This window comes from Drosophila miranda, chromosome 4, assembly GCF_003369915.1.
Source record: "Drosophila miranda strain MSH22 chromosome 4, D.miranda_PacBio2.1, whole genome shotgun sequence".
Taxonomy (NCBI): domain Eukaryota; kingdom Metazoa; phylum Arthropoda; class Insecta; order Diptera; family Drosophilidae; genus Drosophila; species Drosophila miranda.
The window spans coordinates 29,371,059-29,392,270 of record NC_046677.1 but is presented as its reverse complement, the minus strand read 5'-3'; the positions used below and the strand labels follow the sequence as shown (position 1 = coordinate 29,392,270).

Sequence of the window (21,212 nt, the reverse complement as noted above, 5' to 3'; positions counted from 1 at the left end):
CTAAATCTCTCAGTAATGCCCACATAGTTTTATCCCATTGATGAATAAATTTTCTACAAGATTGGATAGTTTTTAATCCTTGATTTTATTGTATTTATTGTAAAAAAAGATTTAAACGAAAAAGTTCAACAAAAAAACGATCGCTATATTGCGTGTAAGCCGTAGTATAGGCCTTTGTTTACCCTATTTTGTTAATTTTATATGAAAGTATAGATATTGATTTGAAGATAAAACGTAACTAATAAAGACCTTTTCTCAAATTGACATTTTTTAGACATGTATATTCATGTATATAATGAGTGTTTTGTATATATATCACGATCTTGATACCTATTCTTGGTCCCTACAAGAAGACAATAAGCTTTAAAATATCGTATAATATTGAAAATAAATTGTTTTTGCCTGGGATGACCAACATATTCACGATTCTACAACATCCATTTCCCCCAGGGTATGTGTGCATGGAATGGGACTCATTGTTGTCAATCGGGTATAAGAGGTCCTTACCCGATTTAAGTTCGGTTATCGATACTATGGACTGGTTACGAGTTGTGCGCGCCAAATCTAACTTTTTTGAATGTGAGCGACAAGGATTTAAATGTTGTCAGCAAGGGTACAAACAGCAGTATTTTCCACGGGAGGAGATAGGTTCCATTTTTTCTACTGTGTATAAACGGTATATTTTTAAAATGTGATGGTACGTTCCGGTATATTTCTGAGGGTCAGACCGTATATTATAATGCCGTATATATAATGTCGTATAAAAGTATCGTTAGTATATTTACGGTATATTTTAAACTGTGACGTTTTTTCGGTATATTTCTGAGTGTCAGGCCGTATATTTTATCGTTAAATCCGCGGTCACACTGAAAAAGCCTCGCTCCATCAGAAAATCAAAAATTATTGTAAATTTGTAAATAAAAAGATGGGGAACTGCTGCAATGAATCAATTGAACCAATTCCACGCGCCCTCGTTCGGAGATGATGCCATGCCAACGGAGCCCCCCAACCATGCTGTAAGTGGTGCTGGAACAGGCAACACGGGAATAGAGAATAGTAGACAGCGAGCACCCAGGTCCCAGAACGAACTAATAGCTGCACACAGGCCTTACAGACAGAAGTTTACAGCTGAGTACTTCCACTAATTGATGAGCATCGATGTCGTTACCACATACTCCGCTTCTCCCCGCTGTGGGTGCACAAGCACAGGTAGCTGGGCTTGGCGGCGGCGGCGGGCGAGCGAATCGTACATTAGTTTAGTTGTTCAGTCTGTGATTGGATTATAAATTGGGTCTCTCTGCTCCCCAGATGAAGAAGTTCCTAGAGAGAGAGCCGTCTTGGGGGTTGAGCATTAATAAAATGATTAACCCAACGCCAATGCTTTTGTTTTCGTTGCTGTCGCAGAGACAGCTCAGCCTGGATCATTCCACGTTCAATGACGACGACGAGGAGAATGGCGACACGTATGGCGGCGGCGGCGGGCACAGTATGATGAAGCAGCTCGAGCACGAGAATCAACATCAGATGCTGCCACAGCTGTCGCCAGCTCCACAGCAGTCGCAGCAGCAGCAGCAGCTGCAAGCGCTGGCACAAGCTCCGTCAAAGCCTCGGGCACCGTTTGTCCTGTTTTTCCGCGATTCTGTGACGGCCATCAAACAGCAGAATCCGGCATGCTCCCTCGAACAGATATCCGTCATCGTCCACACCATGTGGGAATCTCTGGAAGAGACGCAGAAGAACGTGTATACCCAGCGGCACGAGCAGGAGAAGCGCGACTTTGTGCGCAACATGCGCGACTATCGCCAGCAGTTGTCGGAAACAGAAATCACTCCGGAGGTTGGCAGCAGCATGCCAGATGCTGTCGCTTCTGTGCCGGCGATTCAAACGATTGATCTGATCTCGCCAAAAACTGGAATGAGCGACGAACAAACGACACCGTTGGCCACAGCCACCGTAGAACCTCCCGAGCAAATTTAGTTGCTCACCGAGGCGGCCCAGGCGCCAAAGTACACGCGGGAGCAGTGCAACAAGCCGGACTGGGAGGATGAGTACTGCAGCAACGAGTGCGCGGTCATCCACTGCCGGAACGTTTTAAACGATTGGGGGCGCTCTCATTGAAGAGCTCTCCGACCTAGGGGCACCGACTGAAACACCGAACTAAGATTAGTCTTATAGTTTAGTTCAAATCTACCAAATTGCATTGCTCCCTCGCGTGCTGACGTCGTGCCCCCATCAGCTGTTACACGTCTGGGGCGTTGCCAGCCTCGAGAAAAACGAATTGCTGCAAACGCTGATGCCTGTATGCGCTTAATGGGGTGGGGGGGGGGGGGGAATACTACATATATACGTGCGTGTCATGGCCCCCCGCAAAAACCACAACTACACTACACAACTACATACCTAGTTTTCTCGGCTACTTGTAGCACGATCGGGACGTGCGACGGCTTCCTGTGATCAGAAAAATGTTCCTGATTTGATGGAGTCCTTATCAAGGAGCAAGTATAAAGGACAGACATATAAATCTTGTTTTCTCTCTTTTTTGTGGCACGATCGGGACGTGCTATGGCCCCCCGTCAGCAGAAAAATGTCCTTGAGCCTCCGGTAAGGACTCCAACTACCCCAACTATTCATACTTAGTTTTCTCGGCTACTTTTGGCCCGATCTGGACGTGCGACGGCTTCCTGTGATTAAAAAAAGTCCCCAATTCGATGGAGTCTTTATCAAGGATCAAGGATATTTTCCCTAATAAAAAATATGTCATTTTCTCCGCTTTTCTGATCGGTATAGTTTCCCCGATACAGCATACAGCATGGATGATTTTTCAACATTTTTTTTCATTATATCTTAGCTATGTATAAATAAATAAACAAGTGGAAAACATTTGTAGCGATATCTATGTATCTAGAGTCTATAGTCAAAGTCCTTCTTGTCGCTGGTCAGGTCGAAGGATAACGATGGCTTGTTAGGTTCCAATCTTGCTAGGGCTGCGCTTCTGTGCTGCTGGGATACGATTCTGTCTGGCTGGGACAGGACTCGGTCTGTCTCGAATACGCCTCGTCTTGCCTCACCATTCGGCGTCTTATGATTGAGGGGCAGCTGACATTATTTCTCGTGGGCGTGATCCAACAATTCCGCCGTCGATCATTGACCTCTGCTGCAGCGGACGGGACTTGACGCCCGCAGCAGGACAGGCAGTGGCTGCCACTGTCCAGCCAGGAGGACATCCCATGGACCAGCCGAGAGGACGAGGAGCTACGGCGGAATCACCCGCGGAGGAGGTACCGACGGTGAGCGGACTGGAAAGGCCCAGAAAACAGCGGGGATGCAAGGAAGAGGGCCATGGCTGTGGCCGGACCCAAAGGTCGCCCAGCCAAAGTCCACAGCACCGCGCGACAGGAATTATGTCCCTAGGAACGCATGGCATCGTGGCCCCATGCGCAGCAGCCGACGGGGAGGTTGCGACGTCAGCCGGTCAAGCGCCTGGAAAGAACAGCTGGCATCGAGCTCACACTCGCTCATATGAAGACATACCGGCATATCGGTGTCCGCGGGCACGCAAAAGGTATTGCTGAATGAAAATTAAAGGAAGAGTTGAATAAAGTAAATGAATAACTTTACCTGTCGGGGTAAGAGGAGGAGATCGCGTGGTAAGAGGTAAGAGGATCAAATATAATGATGAATCTGCCACATGTTCCCATAAGATCGAAGTCCGGTTCGAAGCAAATAAATCCTAGTATATGGCGTTGCACAAAAACGGATCTAAAATAGCAATATACTCGAACATTAAAAACACTAACGTTTATGGGTAGTTTTTTTTAGCCAATTAGACCAGCGCAAAGAACAGTATTTATTCGCTTTCACTACGACATCGCTTTATTTGTAGATAACTTTTGAATCATGAGTGTTAAGTACAATAGGCGGGCTGAAGTGTTTCCATGTTTGAGGCATGGAGGTACAGATACTTAGGGATACAGCAAACTAAAAGCTATAATTGGTAATTTGTAATTGGTATATACAGTCCAGGCAGGGTGACGTGACCATTCGGTGCTTGCTCTGTTCAAAAGTCATCTGAGTAGGTTGAAATCGATCCTATCGTCGAGAGATTACGCTCGTATGGCCTTGTGGACTTAGGGCTTCGCAGGTATGTCCTTCAATGGGGTCTTCTCATCCTTGGCCTCTGGATCCTTGGGGGATCCAGACTTGTTCCACGGCTGTTCACTTCCAGAGCCGAATATAACAAAGACCAGAAATTCCAGGGTGAACAGGACAATTGTCACACCAAAGATGATGCGCCAGGCTGAAATGTTTTGCTGTAAAATAGGAAAAGGTAAGCAAATGATCCAGTAATATGCAATTTCTTCCACTTACATTGCCATGGGTGACGAAGCCCACGAAGAGGGGCACTATAATACCCGGCAAAGTCGCCGCCGTGTTGGTCAAAGCCACCAAAGTGCCAGCAAAGTTAGGGGCAATATCGATGTGATTGGAGAGGAATCCGGAGAACATGGCGCCCATGGCCACAATGCCCACAGACATGACGGTGACGGCTTCGTAGTGATGGCAGCCGATATAGCAGAGGATCAGGAGACAAATACCCGGAATGATCGTGCAAATGGAGGTGGCCGTCTTTCGGGCAATGGTGGTGCTAATCTTACCTGGAAATTAATCAGACCAGAAGAGGATCAGAATGAGAACGGAATGGAATCGTAGATCAAACTCACCCTTCGACTGGAGAGTGTCCAAAACCTTGCCGAGGACGATACTGAAGATGATCATGGGGAAGTAGGGGAGGGCGCTGAGCGCCGCATTGCTCGCCACATTGAACTTGAGCACCTGCTTCATGTAGAATGGGATTTCGATGAGGAACATGTACCAGCCAAAGTTGTTGCAGGTATGCGCAATGAGGATGGCCCAGAACGGAATCGACTTGAAGACCTTGCCCCATGGCACTGCTGGATGGTGTTCGACCTTCTGCTCAGTGCCCAGCGAGCTGGTGATCATCTGACGCTCCTCGGCGCTGATGAAGCGCTGCTTATTGGGATTGTCCTGAACCAGGACAGTCCACAGTAGCATCCAGATGCAACTGAGAGCACCCATTACATAGAACACTGATTCCCAGCCCCACTGGGCGGACAGGACGCCGGCGAGAAGGATGGACAAGGCTGTTCCCGCAGAAGTACCCACATAGATGATCGTAGACATGACCATGCGCTCGGTTGGCGGTGCCCACGAAGCAATCATCACGTGCATGGCCGGGAAGGAGGCTCCTCCACCAATACCCTCGAGCACACGCATCAGGATCAGGCCACCGTAATGCATTTCGGTGAAGACTGGCGTCAGCAGGGTGCACACCACATTGATGGCCACCGAGAACAGCATCACCCACTTGGCCGAGAAGTTCTCGGCCACATGGGCCAGCGGAATCTGCGACACGAGATAGCCCCAGAAGTAGCAGCTCAGCAGGGTGCCCTGCAGGGGTTCACTCCATGTAAATGGTCCGTCCTCCACCTTGGCCGTGACATTGGTAGCGCCACCCGGCGGCGAGCAAGTCTCCACTAAACTCTCGGCCTCCCTTGTCCCATTAAAGAGGGTTACGGATCCGGAAGCGCTGCCATGTCCTATATCGTTAAGTTCCTTGATGGCCGTGTGGTTCACCATGGCAACCATAGCCACACTGAGATTCACCTTCAGGCCATAGACGATGGCCATGCCAATGGATCCAAGCAGCGCCAGCACATAGCGGGCGGGCACAAGCTCTGCAAAAGAGAAAATGTAATAATAGTATGTTAAGGGTATATGTATATAGAAGGGATATATCTGAAGTTATAGCGATCCCAACCTAATGTTTTCCATAATTTTTAGCGTTACTTTAACTTTGAAAATGTTTTAAATGTTTAAATTTCTTTAATAAGCAACTCTTTATTGGCATCTGATTAGTGCCACAAGCCACTTGGTTAATGCATCGATATTGATTAACCGATGTTCGACTAGTTCCTTTCAGCACTACCAGACTTAAAACCAATTAAGTAAATTCAGTTCTTAGGTTCATGGATACAAGTTGCATTCAAACTTTATGGATATTAAAACTAGCTATTACATAGCTCTCTTTGGGGGCACACTATATAGAAGTAAAGTACTGCTATCAAAGCATTCCTTAAAAATCCGGAGTAGCGTTCACGGCACAGATATAGATATGACACATGGCAGTGGAACCAATCACCTGGTGCCCAGGTAACGGTAATGGTAATGGTAATACCAGCCAAACACGAGTTCTTCTAATAGCCAGCCCCTGATTAGTGACAGTTGGGTAGGGGCAGGTCAGTATACAGCGTGTAGGGGGCCGCCACGCGCATCGATACACCTTGATGGTCTGGCAATTAAGTATATGCGTACGCTCCCACAGATAACAAACTGTATAAATTTATGGTCTTTATTTTCAATTTCACTTTCATGGCTGTCAGAAATTTGTCTTGCGATTACATACATATTTATGTGTGCTAATTGTTATTCGTTGTATTGGTATTGGGGCCATAAGTTGTGTAATGTCTGGGAAATACCCTCACGTTTGTTCCTTAACTTATCTTTATTTTGCTTTTGACTCGAACTTTTATTAGAAGAGCATTTCAACTTCGTTGTGCATTCATTTCTTCGCTGCTTAATATTTGTTTGCACTTGGTTGAACGACATAAAATATCAATTGATTGTTCATAGATTCCCTCGTATTGCTATAAGTATTTACTTGCTCGTCTGGTTGTGTTGGGTGCGGTCTGGTGTGGATAAGTTCAAGCGTTTAGGGTTAGAGTAAGGCACAGATGGCTAGACCATCTTTCAAAATATGTGATAATTTCTTAAATAGCTGCGAAAACTCACAAGATTATCTAAGAACATGTGAACAATTTCAAAATATTTATGAGCGAAACGGGTGCACATAAACGAATTCACAAATTTACCATTTCTGTGATAAGAACTCTTATAATTTTGCTGTATTTTTTATTGTTATAAAATTCGATTAGATTCGTTTATCGTTAAGTCCCGCTGGAAAGGCCGAAAAATAGGCGTACTATTCTGCATTGTTTGTTTCGAGTAAACATTATTATTTGCATATTCAAACGCTTGGCTAACTTTGATGAATGTTTGCCTCAAGCATATTGTTGGGATAGGCTATATATACATACATACACAAATGATGTATGTATTTCTGTACCGACTACGTCGAAAAAATCATAAATGTGGCGACAGTTTGTCTTCAGAGTTTGGTGTTCGGAAAATACCAACAGAAGTGTATATTTAAGAATAAAGATATATATTCTATCTGCAAGTATTGTTTATATGTATCTTTGACTTCCATGTGACCTTGCCCGGACAGCAGTAGGTAGTCCGCAAAAGAAGACGAGACCGAGCCTGGGCATAAAAACGCCAAAAACAAATCAAATATGCTGTGACCAGGGCTAAGGGGGGGGCATCTAAAAAAAGCCGCTCCGACCTGAACCTGAAGGATATCACAAGCACACACACACACACACGCATATGTATACCCAGGAAGTTATCCATGGGACTCACGCACACTCGAACGACCTTTCGGCCGGCTTTGAGGTCAAAGTTTGTTCTTGGCCTTGCATTTCGCACAACTGGCAACAATTTTCGTCATCCGCACACACTTGTTGCACTTGCACTTGCATTTGGCCAAAATAGCTGCATATGGCAGATGCACACACAAGCACCAGATGGAACCCCAGGCCCAGGCATCATCCCCCAATCATATACACACCCACAAGCCCGTATGACACTTACTGCCCAATATGCTGCCTTTGGCAGGAACTTCCTCCGTCATTTTGTGTGTTGCAGCAGCTGGCGACCCGAAAACTGTGTGATTTGTTTATGCAAACAAATGGAAATAGATCCGAATAGTTGTCAGGTTTTTAGTTGGTTATACGCGGCGACACCAAGCCCAACCAAATCGAATTCGAAGCAAAGCTATACTCGCGGGCACGTGCGTTCCCTGAAACAGTTGCTCTCCAACTGAGGCGGCAAGCTGGAATGCTCTTAGGTTTTGTGCGTCGTCCCCCGAATATTTTGAGTTTCGTTTGGAGAACAGAACAGGCATTTCTCGCTATAGATATATGTACATACATATGTATGTATACTGCGCGTTTGAATGGTGTTTGCTTCTGCTTTGGCCCAGTGGTGGCGGCTCTCGGATTTTGGGATCTTGTTCTCATGGACTGTACTGGAGTCTTTCCTGTCGGCTGTCGCGAGGGTTCGGCTGGGGCTCGGGTACGAACTGGCGCCGAAAGTTGATGTCGTCATGCTTGAATATCTTGAACATTCGGTCGTCATGCCTCTGTCTGTGGCACGGCACAGATTTCGTTTGGCTTTCATTCGATTGCATCGACGCTGAATTACGGTGGGGTCGTGTGGCGTCGTGCTTTTTGTCAGCACACTCCCCTTCGCATTTCGTGAATTTCAAAATGATTCATGAGTGGGTCAACATCACCTGTGTATTTTTTAAGTTGGTTTTTCAGTTGGAAGGAGGAAGTCTCTTTGGCTATAATATTTATAATCTTGGAACATTTAAATAAACTTGATTGGTAGGCAAATATATATTTCAGCTAGCATTTGACAAAAATTGATAATTAAATTAATGTGTTTCAATTGCTATTAAATTTAGGCCTAGTTAATACTCTAGTATTTCATTTAGGCAATTAAAAATAGAACGAAAGATCTGTTTGTGGGAATAACATACTTTCGACGTTGATATGGAATTACTGCACCGGGTCCCACGCAGAAACAGAGCCGACCGAGGAGCGCTGCCGCATGACGCGCGAGGCGTATAACCGAACCGGTCGCAGGAAAGATAGATGTTAAATTGAGGAGGAGTTGGTCGGGGAAAATTATAACTAAACCTAAAGGAACTACCCTGGGCTAAGTTTTTTTCTCTCTGGGTTTATGTACGTACATACGTATTGCATATAAATTAAAAAAAAAAATAGGGTTTTGGGTCTGTGTGTATATATATAAATTATAAGTATCGACAACCAATTCAATTACCCGCCTCTGTCTCTGCACCTGCCTCAATTCAAACCCAAATCCAAACCAACAGCAATATACATTTGTAGGTACATATATAAGCTCCTACACCTGAATGTGTGCTGTGTGATTGTTATAACCGTACCGTATACAAAGCCGATATTAAACATGCAAAACGCGTGCATAAAATTAGTATAAACCTGGCAAACCGAACTAGACCCAATAGCCCATCAAACCAAACCGAAAGCCCAACTCAAATGTATTAAAAATATTTTGTTATTTGTTTTTCTTTCTCTAATTCCATTTTTATATCGATTCAGTTGTTTTTCAGACTCGTGCCTCAGCAGTTTATTAGTAAAAACTAATTCATATTTGGGAAGTTAATTAACGTCAATCTTGCAAATTTTCCAAAGTTCCAGTCTCATGATATGAGGTGTGAAATCGAGCAACCCGTGAGGGGAATCGCTAAGACAAATGGTTCCTATAAAAAGCGGGCCGAACGAATATATAACTCAGAGAGATTCGGTGTAAAGTGGACAATAAACTGATTGGATTTAATGTTATTGAGGTCTGAGAAACTGCCTTAATATGTTAGGGTACTTGATAGCTAAGAATTTTCAGAAGAAAGCCTGGCACTCAAGAACTTCAGAAGTTTATAATTCGATGATAAACCAATTTCGAAGACAACTAATCACCTAAACAAATAAACATCTTTGCTTTATTTACTCAAAAATAAATTGAAATTTCCTGTTTTCTTAAACTTTCTGAACTTAAATGTCTTTACATTTGCTGCCATTATTTTCTGGTCACTGCTCATTGGTTGATATAATATGCAAATTCTGCTCCACCTCCGAACTCGAGATGCTCCATATTCCTGCCACTACCACTGCCACTGCTTCAAGCCTCAATGCCCCTGCAGTCGTTATCCATACACACGCCCCGCTTCCCTTTTTTTTTTGTTTTGTGCTTTTGTTTTTGCTATTTTCCCTGTTGTTTTGTTTGCATTTATTGTATTTTCCCTGGCCATATGGCAAATTGGGGTACATACGCTGACGCTAAGTGTATGTAACATTTTGCAACAGAAAAACGAGCTACCGAGAACTTCCGATTAGATATAGGTACATGTGTCTGAAATTGTAACCGAGGAAAACATATGTTGGTTTTTTTGTTAACTCGAATTCTGATTCTTGTCCCACTCCCAAATTACATACATAGATATATATATGTAAATTTGTACGTATAATAAAAACATACTTTCATATACTTTTGTACCGATACTATTTTCGAAATTTATTGAAATCTAACCTGTTGAAATATATAACTTTATTAGCTTTGATGTGAAATCCTATTAAAATAAGCCAAAGTTCGCATTTCCGATTTCTTTTATTGGTTTTTTTATAGAGACGTTTTCTCTCCCAAGTTTTTTCTTAAACATATTAAACTATCTAATAAAAATGCCAAACAAAATTTTCCCAATCTCAGCTAACGGTATATTTTGTAACGCCCATTACCCGGGAATTTGGTAACGTAGTGCCAGTACCGTACGTCAGATGCCTTCGCGAGTTTATCACAAAAAAACAGGAAAGTTTTTTATATTCAATAACTTGGAAAATTAGCACTAAATATTCCATATATATGCATAAAATATATGCTATCCCATTCGCTGAGTTTCGCAATTTTGTAACCCAACCTCCAAATCCACTTCTGTTTTTGGTATTTTGGTCAATATTTTGCAAAAGTGTGCACTTAGAGAGTAACTTATTGTCAGAAGACTTACGTTTCCATTTTAACGTAATCACAGTCCACCGTTCCTATATAAATTTATACAGGTTGCATCCCTAGGTATTCATATCTCTGATCTGCCACTTCCAGAGTTCTCTTGTTATGTTTTATTTGGTTATTTATTTATCCAACTGTTTATCGCATTGTCTATGGCTATGAAAAGAGCCTGCTGGCGGTTTACATAAAGTTGGACCTCATTTTTCAGTTTCTGCTTCTGTTTTTAGTCCCACTGCCACAATGGATGTCATGGATGCCTGGTTTGGTCGGAAGGTCGGTTGCATCGTTGTCATTTGGATCTGCATGGAACATTAAATAAAAGATTAACAACAAAATGTTCTCTAGGCTAGAACGAAGCACAGGAATTTGGTTCGTTGTTGGGGTCTGATGATGAAACCTCTGTCACACAGCATTTGGTTGATGTCAACGAGTACGCGTGTGCGGAGACCAATTGGTTTTTATTTAATTTTTGCACACACTTCACTGGATAGACCATGCCCCCCCACCCACTGCCGCTTTGTATGCGTATCGTATCTTCCACTTGATTTGTTTAGTTGTTAATTGGCTTTCATTGAATTGTCTCCCAATGTTCAATTATATAACATTTCTTTTGGCTCTTTTGTCTTCGATTCGGTTGTCAACAGAACCAAAAAGAAGAAATAAAGAGACGAAAATGGATACTTTATGACTTTTTCATTGAGAAGCTGTGGCTGCTGCGCCATTTGGGGCATCTGAAGAAGCAATTCAAGTGTCGCCCTTTATTCGCCTCGCCCATTGCCTTTTTTCTATTAAATGTAGCTGATGCTGGCTGTGGTTGTTGTTGCTGTTTTTGTAGGGCCCAAATTGACACATTTCTATGCTGGCAAATGGGATTACTAATTGTACAGATTCTCCATTGAATTGCCTGTGAAAAGTTCATTCATCAGAATGATTTATAGGTCGTTGTCCTCGGCGAAACATTGAACGTTAGCAGTGCTATGTTATGGCTACAAGGCTTCAGGGTACAGCAGGGTACAGTTGCACCTAGAGAGGACAGTTGTTGTCAAGCGAATAGTGCCACAAGAATAGTTAGTGCCCGAAACGAAACTCGATCTTAATCGATGCTTTTCAATTTGGAAGTTCTACAGATTAGTTGTTAGCATCTTTTTCCTGTGATATTCATGCTATATTGTTGTTATTATAAATGAATAGGTGTGAATATTTACCACCTATAAACAACATTATACGCAAGGGAAATTATCACCTCAGGATGTCAGGGATTTTAATATACATTTCCGGTTTTATCCGCTTTTGTCTTCTATTGCTTTTTTGCATGAGAAACTAGTTCAAAAGCTTCGACGATACAATTCTAATTCATATCTATTAGAACTCTGAGAGTCTAACTGAAAGACCATACGACACACCTTTTTCGTTTTCTTTGAGAAGAATCCGAGTATCCGAGTCCATTGTGTACTTTTCTGGTTTTCGCTTCTTTACAAAATTCTGTTTGTTGAACTGTGACGCTCTCAGTAGTACTTCAGCTTCTTTGTAGATTTCTGGAACTCCTCTCGTAGATAACCTTTATCCTGAATCTTTTAGCCCTACTACATGTACACGTAAATTTTAAATAATTCAGCCTGAATCTTCTGAACACTCTTACAACAGTTGAAACCCCAAAAGACCCGAGCCCATTGATTTTGATTGGTTTTCAAACCAAGGACATATATTTTATTTAATCAAAAATCAGTTGTTTCATAAATAAACATTATATTATTTTCAAATTAAGCTCGCATTTAATGAACTTAAGGCGTAAATCAAAGGCCAAATACATATTCAAGAGGACCCAAAAAGAGTAAGGAAAAGTATATGTATGTCAAAATATGTTATAGTTAGTTGAGTGTGTTCATATTTGTATATATATATATATATATAATATTGTATTGTATTTTATACACACACACATATACGCTAGTAATGCATTTTAAATACTATTCCGATATATATGTATGTATATATGGTATATATATAATTTACTTTACGTTTATGTTTATCATATTCCATAGTACATATGTATGTATATTTGATTATTACCCAAAAACAGTCAGACAATTTCCGTTCAAATTAAATGTACGCATCTCCCCATATCGCCGGCAATCCTCCATTCGGTTCGGCATAGAATATTTAAAATATTTATGCCCTGAGCCACTTGTTTAATTTTGACAAATAGTTTGCATATTGTATACATATATATTTATAGCGGATATTTTGTATATCTGTTAGTATATATAGTTATTTAAAATCATCATCAAATGTCAATTTGATCGATCATCTTCGTCCTCAAGTCGGCGCCTATAAAAGTTCTGTTCAGTGTAGTTCGAGTGTACTGTAGTTCAAGTGTAGCGCAGTGCAAAGGGCGCGTATGTCTTCAAAAAATGTTCCAATTGTTAAATTAAAGCAGTTTAATGGACAATTGTCGCATCTGAGCTCGATTAAAGTTGCCTACCTCCGTTATCGTTATCGTTAACGTTAACGTTATTTGTAGCGTTCGCTTCTCGTCTCCTCAATTCTCTTATATTTTTGTACTACTAGTCCGGGAAGCCTCTAGTTTGATAAGTATTACACACACGTAGATACTGATAGTTTCGGATTCGCTATAGTTTTAGTTATAGTATTCATTGTACATTAAGTTGCCATAGACATCGACATCCACATGGATTAAGAGTGGGGTTAGGATTAGGTTTACTTAAGTTCGGTTAGTTTTAGTTGATGTAAAACCCTGTGTCCAGCGCCTTATAAAACATTGATTTGATTATGTTTTGTCGACACACACCGTATTCGTGTCAATAGTTTAATTGTTAGTTGGTTTAAAATTGAAATTCTACAAAGAAATTGCACACGAGGTTGACCTTGGCTCTATCTCATTACTAATTGAGTTTTGGATATTTTGTTGTTTGTTGGTTTTCAATATTTTCTATAAATGTTCAAAGGGAAATATGTACCACTATAGTCTATCGATGCATCCGTTCTCCCACTCTCTAGAAGTACTTCTCGCCATTGTAGCTGGAGCCGCGCTCGGCCACCGGTTCGTTCATGAATTGGCTTTGGCTAATAGATCGCTTCTTCTTGGACACCATGTACCGCTGCTTAGATGAACCAAATCCTGGAAAAGTTAAAAAAAAAATACTCTAGATTTCACTCTCTCATTCCTGAGATTCCTTTTGACTGAGACTTACGGCTGTTGACTCCGCTGTACTTGTGTTGGCGTGGCACATACTCGTACTGGGGCATCGCTTGGTTCTGGTTCTCCAGGGGCATGTAGTAGTCCATCATGCCGGGCTGTTGTTGCTGTACAGGAGCATCGAGCCATGTGCCTGCTGGCACATAGTCCATATCATCGGAGGCAATCATTGGCACTGGTCCAGCGCTCTCCACATCGCTCTCCTTGCGCGCACGTTCTCCGGCCTCGACTAGGGCCACCAGAGCTAACATATCAGCGGGATTCAGCTTGGTGGTGTCTCGCTTAAGGCTGGATTTTGGGAGAAATATTCAAAGAAATCTTAGAGGGTTCATAATATCCACTTAACGTTTCTCTGTTCAGTGCTGCCAAGGAACTCTGTTCAGTGCTACAGAGTTCGTTCAAAAGACTTACATATATTCTAGTTCTTATCCCAATAATTAATAACTTGGGCTTACCGCATATCATTGAAACGACGATATTTGCTCAGGTTTATGTTGTCGTTGCTGAGACCGCTGCCAGTGCCAGTGCTGCCCTGCATGCTACCGCCAGTGCTGCCCATGTTGTAAAAGAGACCACCACGCTTGTTCCTGTCATCCAGATTGTAGTTGCGATTGGCATAGGTCAGTGGAACGGACAGGGGAATGCTCTCCAGATAGGCCTCGGCATTCAGCAGATTCTGGAGATTGTCATAGGCCTTGTTCCGGCCAATTGATCCGCCCACTACAGAACATAAACCTATTGAAGATTGGATCCTATGGTTGAAGCCTCGTTATCACTCACCTCGTCGATCTGGGACATAGTCATCGAGATCCTGCAGATCCCTTTCGCCATAGCTGACGGGCACTGCTGTGTCGTACTCATCCGCCCACACACCGTTGGGCACATCGCTGCCATAGTCATTGGGGGCCATGTACGGATTATAATCGTAGTTAATGCCCCGCTTGCGCATCGTGGAGCTGGCCACCGCCTCCTCCAATGCGGTGGGTTCCTCCTGCACCTGCTGCTGGCTGTTTTGGGCGGCTGCGGCAACAGCGGCCAGGATCTCATCATTGCTGGGCAATGCATAGATGCCGGATGGACCCTTCTCCAGCTGCTGCTGCTGCTGGTTGCTGAGGATTTTGTTGGAGCTCCTAGCTGGCGGCGAATTGCTGAACGAAGATGGCACAATTTCCGGACTTGACTTTTTGTTGGCCGTTGGCACCATGGCCTTGGCTGAGGTATCCTCTGACCGTTTCGCTGTGGAATAGGAATAGAAAGGCAAATTGAAATTTTCCATTGCCTGCTTTTTGGGGCAATGGGCAAAGTACTATTCCCATTTGGTTGATTCAATAAATTTCGCACCCCAACCAAAGAGACCGACCGCAGAAACCAATTAGCCGCAGTCCGGCAACGAGATCCATAATTGTTTTATACACTCGAACATATTTCTCCGCTCACGCTAATTGCTATTAACGCCCTGACAGGACAGCCTGGTTTATGTAATTCCAATGGCAACCCACAGCCACAGATGAGGGGATTACGCATACCGTGCCCCTTCTAGAACTGAACGGCAAGCCCTTGGCCTTATTATTTTACGTCTAATCATATTTGTGAGCCCCCATGCAAAGAGATTGGTTCCGTTCCTTACGCAACAGTTGGCCTGCTAATTGGTTCCATTCCGCGCTTAGCAGGAGAGGAGATGGAGCTGATATTAGATCTGAAGATGATAATCAAGCCGGCTGCCGGCAATTAAGCTTTACTTAGCACTAGACATGCTCTTGGCCAGCTGCTGGACATGAGCCCTCCACATGTACTCACTCTCTACCTCTACGGCCAATCAGGTCCAGCTTTGGCGTGACTCAAGCTTGTTGGCATGCCACAGTACGGGGGGATTCACATTTCCGTACTTGAAAGGTTTCGTAAATAGGCTGCACACCTGCCCCAGAATGTCATACGAGTATAAACGGATATTTATGGAGGGATTTTCATGATGGTTTCTCATTTTCCGATAACAACAGTCGCCCATGTACTTTGCGCCCACGATTATCGAGGAAAGATAAGAGTTGGAGACCTAAATGGCTATGATTTATGCACGATATATCCCTGATGAATGTGTTATTAGCTGGTGCCAAGTGACTGGACGAAGCACACACATCAAGTGGTAACAGTTTTGATTAGATTAGAATCGAATGAAAGGGGTGAGAACAAAAGTTTCCCATGAGCATTAACCTACTATATTCATATGAATTTTGATGAGTAGCTCTGGAGCTAAGTGCAATATTTAATACAAAACCCTCTTGAAAAGAAAATCAAGTATACGTAAAAGTCTGTATTCATCTAAGGGGCATATTTGACATTTAGAAATTAGCTTGTAATAAGAGATCCCTCAAAAGAAAACACCACACCAGCGACTCTATGAAATTCTAGCTGTCCTTGTTAAAGTATTCCTTGTAATGCTTTGTGGATTACCCCGTAACCCAGTTTGCAATTCCCCGGAGTCCTTAGCGACCAATTCCCTGAAACTCTTGGATAAATGATTCCAAGAATCCGCAGTCATTTCACAGCAACAATTTCTGTGTTTTTGTTGGTGTTAAATATGTGGCCACACAGCAAAAGTCGTGTTCTGTTCTCTGGTGGCCTGCAGTGGGGTGGGCGAGAGTGGGGGTGGGGTTGGGGTTGGGGTTGGGTGTTAGAGTGTTCCCATAAATAAATAAAAAAAGTAGAAAACAGGCAACAAAAATGGCTGGCTCTGGCTCTGGCTGTGGCTCTGACGTTTGCTGACGTCGTCCTCGTCCGCATCTCGTCACTGTCCTTCAGGTTCTGGGTACTTGTATAGCTCTAGATTCTCGAGACGTGCAGAGCGCCAGGTTCTCGGGACTTGAAAGGCTCCTGCCGTCCTGTCCTGCCCTGTCCTTGTCGAGACTCGGGCTAACATGAAAATGTTCACCGAACTGTAAAAATATCAACAAGTTGTTTGCTTTTCCCCCATAACAGAACACACATGCGCACGCACACAGGGCGCTGAGATTATGAAAAGAATGGGTGTGGGTGTGGGTGGACTTTGATGGCTTGGGTGTTGGCCTCTGGTGCTGGTGCTCGGGCTGCTCCTCATTCTGGTTACAGCAGCTGTTCAAAGTTGGTGCCGCCACAGCCACAGCCAGAGACAGCACAACATGAACATGAACACAATTAACGCCATGGCTAAGTGCGTTGGCAGCCTTAGGGGGAGGTGGCTCCTGCTTCTGCTCCTGCCCCATATCCTATTGTTTAAGCTCCTGCTGCTGTCCCGGCCCCCAGCACTCACAGAAATAACTTAATAACCATCGGCATATGGAACAATTTGTGCCACGAAAATGGAAATGCGATTGGAACGCTGGGCCCCTAATAGGAGTTTGCGGTCTTGCTCCACTCTTAAGGATAGAAAGCAGGGATTGGTTCCCTGCTCTGAATATTTTTATCGAATGGTCCTTTAATGGGTGACGGACAGCCCAGCGCTCAGTGAAACCAGTGTGCTTTTATAAATATTTAATGTACACACTTGACTGCTGTCGCTGTCCTGTCCCTGTCCCTGCTGGTGGCTGTCGTTGCTGGTGCGTAAATTAAATGCAGAAAATGGGATTCGGGTGGACATTATTCTGTTTAAAATTGTAAAACGTGGGGATATTCCAACGACCAAAATTAATAGAAGGAAAGAAAGAAATTTTGGGCTTGCTCAATATGCTAACATTTGGTTGCGATCTATATAAAATAGGTATTAAATACTTTAATACACTAAAAGCATCGATGTCAAAACTCGAATAAAATATCTTGTAACAATGAATATCGTTAAGAGTAGAGAATATTTTCCACTAAAGAAATCGAATATACATATTACTACGTTCACGTACAATTGTTACAGATACTCCGTCGAGATCGTAAGATATGTATATAAAAACACCTAAACCCCTAAAATCATTCAGCATAGACTTGAAAGACTTATGCATAACTTTTCAATTTATACACCCCCTTCATATATGTATCTAGGTCCACCCTAAGACTAAACACCATCTATAATATATATATGGTTGGCTGTTTTTTGACATTTTGATGTGGCGGCTGCCTTTTGGCTCGAGGCGATTGACATTTAAGCCCAGCACCCACTCGGCCTTTGTGCGGTTTTTGGCCGGTAACGAACGTGTTGCATCCCGAAATTGGCTAAGCAAAAATAAAGAACGAAGGACTTAACAGCTTGAGAGATGGAAAAATGTAAGGCTCCCCTGCGCTGCGGTGTGGTTTGATGGAGTTGGAGGAGGAGCTTGGGCTTAAGATGTGGTGAAAGAGGATGCCAGGCGAAAGGCGCCAGGCTCGCAGAAGAGAGAGCCAGGGAGCAAGGAGACAGAGAGAGAGAGAGAGAGTGAGAGGTAGCTGAAAACTTTTGCTTAACTCGATGTCTAAAAATAGAAATGAAATCGCGCGCACGTACGCACACACTTGCACAAGAAGAAGGGCAAGCACACACACAAACACACCCAAACACCCACGCACATGCATGATATACATCTACGTATGCCCCAGTGTGTGTGTGTGTGTGCACAAAGGAGGCTGGCCGCCATTTTGTATGGCGAACGCCTACGCGATGTTTAACGGCGCTATAGGTACTCTCGTAATGTACATGTGTACAGTGGTCCACATAAGTCCACCTGCGACTGATTTTTACTAATATTTCTAGAGCAGTTTGGTGCTCTGTTGAAAAACAAACTAAAATCGGTATTAAAGTACTGGGATACTTTAGCAGGAGGATAATATAATGAATCTCCATATCCCTTTATTACATAACAACATTTTGGGTCGTCATCGTCGTTCGATATTTTACTCATATCGGCAGGATCTAGTGAAGCGAGTGAGCCGGGGGTTGGTGTACGAGCGAAGCTCTCGAGTCGGCCCAGAACATTAGTTTTTCTTTGCAGTATAGAAGGTTTAACTGGTATGATGAGAATATTACTATACATCATACATAAGGTAGTCAGACCAACAAATCTTTAAAATTTTAAGTTTTTAGATTGCAGAAATATAATTTGAATCACAATATTGTATCATATAATTAGCTGATAAAAGCATTTTCCGCCATGGAAACCTGCCTACGATTATCTTATATCTGTAATACATATATTACGTCTCGTCTGCACACTTCTGTTGGCCAGTGTACACTGTGCATAAGTATGTGTGTACGTAGCGATAGTAATGATTCACTAAGCCAGCGCAAAAGACAACAACAGCAAGGACAACCGCAGAATGGAAATTTGTGAAAACAAGCAGAAAGTGAGAGAGTAGGTGTGGAAGTGTATGTGGGAGGGAGAGCCAGAGACAGAGCCAGAGCCAGAGACAGCGCCAGAGCGACAGCTGGCAAAGGCAGAAAACACCTACGCAATTTCCTGGCGCAAAAGCTAAGCGGGAAATGGGAAATGGAAAATGCTAAATGAGATGAGCCCCGAAGATGGGGGGCACTCAAGCGGATGCCAGCCTCTCATTCTCAGTCGCACTTCCATCTCCCACCTAAGCCGTTGTGGGCGTTGAGACAAGAGCAGATCTGGCCCTGGGCCTGGTCCTGGTCCTGGGCTCTGTCCTCTGGTCTCTGTTGCCGTTTGGCGACGGCCAGTGAGCATTTTAGAAAACTTGAATTTTTCAATGACCTTTAGCATTAAAAGGGAGTGTTCTGGCGAGAGCATGGGCGGATCTGAGAGCTGAGAGCTCCACCCAGCCACAAGACATCCACGCGCAACCATTGAAAAACTGAAACTAAACTTTGGCACTCACCTGCTGCCGGCTGTTGCTGTTCCTGCTGCTGCTGTTCCAGCTGCTGGAGTTGGAGCTTGTTGTTGGCATTGGTGGAGAGTTCCGTGTTCTGGGCCAGCACAGAGGCTGGCACCGCCATTACCTGACCCAGGATCAGCGGGCTCAGGACCAGCATTAGCATCATCAGCATCTGGCTATTGCCTTCCAGCTTTCGCAATGAGATTGACAAACTCATGTTTCAGGTAGAATCTGGTCTAATGGAAAGCACTTTACTGGCAACAACAGGACTACACGTCCTCTGTGTCCCAATTTGAATTGAATCTGCGGGCTATGATAGGTGGGAGGCCGACTCCTTTCGACTCCTTGTCCGGGTTGAGGGCTTGGGTCTGGCTGAGCTTCTGAGCTGTGCTGAGGTTCGCGCACTTCCACTGTTCTGAATGAACTGACGTCCCAGCGCCGCAGTGCAACAGTTTTTAACGTACTGGCCCCAATTCCGATTTGCAGCCCCAGCTCCGGCCCCCTTCTGTGCCGCCGCACGGCTGTCTGCACAGTACCTACGTCACTCTCATTGATAAGTTTTGTGGCCGCAACAGCAGCAGCAGCAGCAGCGGTGGTGACGGCCCTCGAACCAGCCAACAGGCGGTCCACAGGCATGCCAGGGCATGGGCAGGGCTCCGGCTACCCGCTCCAATGCCTGATTACGTAGTTCTTTCGCTCGGGTCCCAATCCGCATGCGCCGTGTCTGCACATAGCTGCGTCGCTGCTTGGTCACTGCTCCTCGAGTTAACAGAGAAGTCTATATAGTGTATGCGTTCATATATTTATGTAGGAGACATTTTCTATAACAGTCAGAGCGTAACCGTGCGTTTCATGAATATCCATACAAATAAAAATTATAACTCTACTAGCTCACCCGGCAAACCATTTGCCGCCATATTATGAAGTATTTCTGTCATTGCACTTTTCCTTATGCGCAACGCATGACAGCTGAGCTGACATAGCTCGGATCAGCACTTTCGGATTAGCGAAATATTCAATATTGGCCTCGTATTCGAATGCGAGAGAAAGAAACGAAAGGGATGTAAATGCTCGATGAGCTCAGACGTATATTTTCGTTATCTTGTTGGATTTTTTTCTGCTCTACTAGTTCGCATGTTTCTTGCTTTATTCGTTCGCTATAGAGTATTACTTACACGGCATTTGATGTGAAATAACTGCATGAACCTCACACGTATCAAAAGATATGGGTCTGTGGATATATTTACAACTGAGCCTTTAGTTTCAATAAAGCCACTAGATAACATTTATAATAAACAAGAATATAATTAAAAATATTTTGATGGTATCAGAAATCCGAAACGAAGCAATATAAGAATGTATGATCCCCTCCATTCGTCCCTATCCATAATCAAAATTAAACACTCAGCACTTTGAATAC

At 43.6% G+C, this 21,212-nt stretch overlaps 3 protein-coding genes across 3 annotated transcripts; 1 reads left to right on the top strand and 2 right to left on the bottom strand.

Annotated features, from left to right (window-relative positions):
• Nucleotides 1-836: 836 nt before the first annotated feature.
• On the top strand, nucleotides 837-2,324 carry LOC108163933 (TOX high mobility group box family member 4-like). Its single transcript, XM_033393572.1, has 2 exons — nucleotides 837-1,016; nucleotides 1,399-2,324. The coding sequence occupies exons 1-2, from the start codon at nucleotides 942-944 to the stop codon at nucleotides 1,975-1,977; spliced, it is 654 nt and encodes a 217-aa protein (XP_033249463.1). The 5' UTR covers nucleotides 837-941; the 3' UTR covers nucleotides 1,978-2,324.
• Nucleotides 2,325-3,834: 1,510 nt separating this feature from the next.
• On the bottom strand, nucleotides 3,835-8,036 carry LOC108164110 (sialin). The gene is made up of 4 exons (XM_017299704.2): nucleotides 7,792-8,036; nucleotides 4,722-5,756; nucleotides 4,369-4,655; nucleotides 3,835-4,310 (listed from the first exon to the last, which is right to left on the bottom strand). Exons 1-4 carry the CDS (start codon nucleotides 7,829-7,831, stop codon nucleotides 4,128-4,130), a joined length of 1,545 nt encoding a protein of 514 aa, XP_017155193.1. The 5' UTR covers nucleotides 7,832-8,036; the 3' UTR covers nucleotides 3,835-4,127.
• Nucleotides 8,037-12,531: 4,495 nt separating this feature from the next.
• LOC108164199 lies at nucleotides 12,532-20,229 on the bottom strand. Its single transcript, XM_017299821.2, has 5 exons — nucleotides 19,796-20,229; nucleotides 14,804-15,259; nucleotides 14,479-14,743; nucleotides 14,019-14,311; nucleotides 12,532-13,945 (listed from the first exon to the last, which is right to left on the bottom strand). The coding sequence occupies exons 1-5, from the start codon at nucleotides 20,007-20,009 to the stop codon at nucleotides 13,821-13,823; spliced, it is 1,353 nt and encodes a 450-aa protein (XP_017155310.1). The 5' UTR covers nucleotides 20,010-20,229; the 3' UTR covers nucleotides 12,532-13,820.
• Between the last annotated feature and the right edge of the window lie 983 nt (nucleotides 20,230-21,212).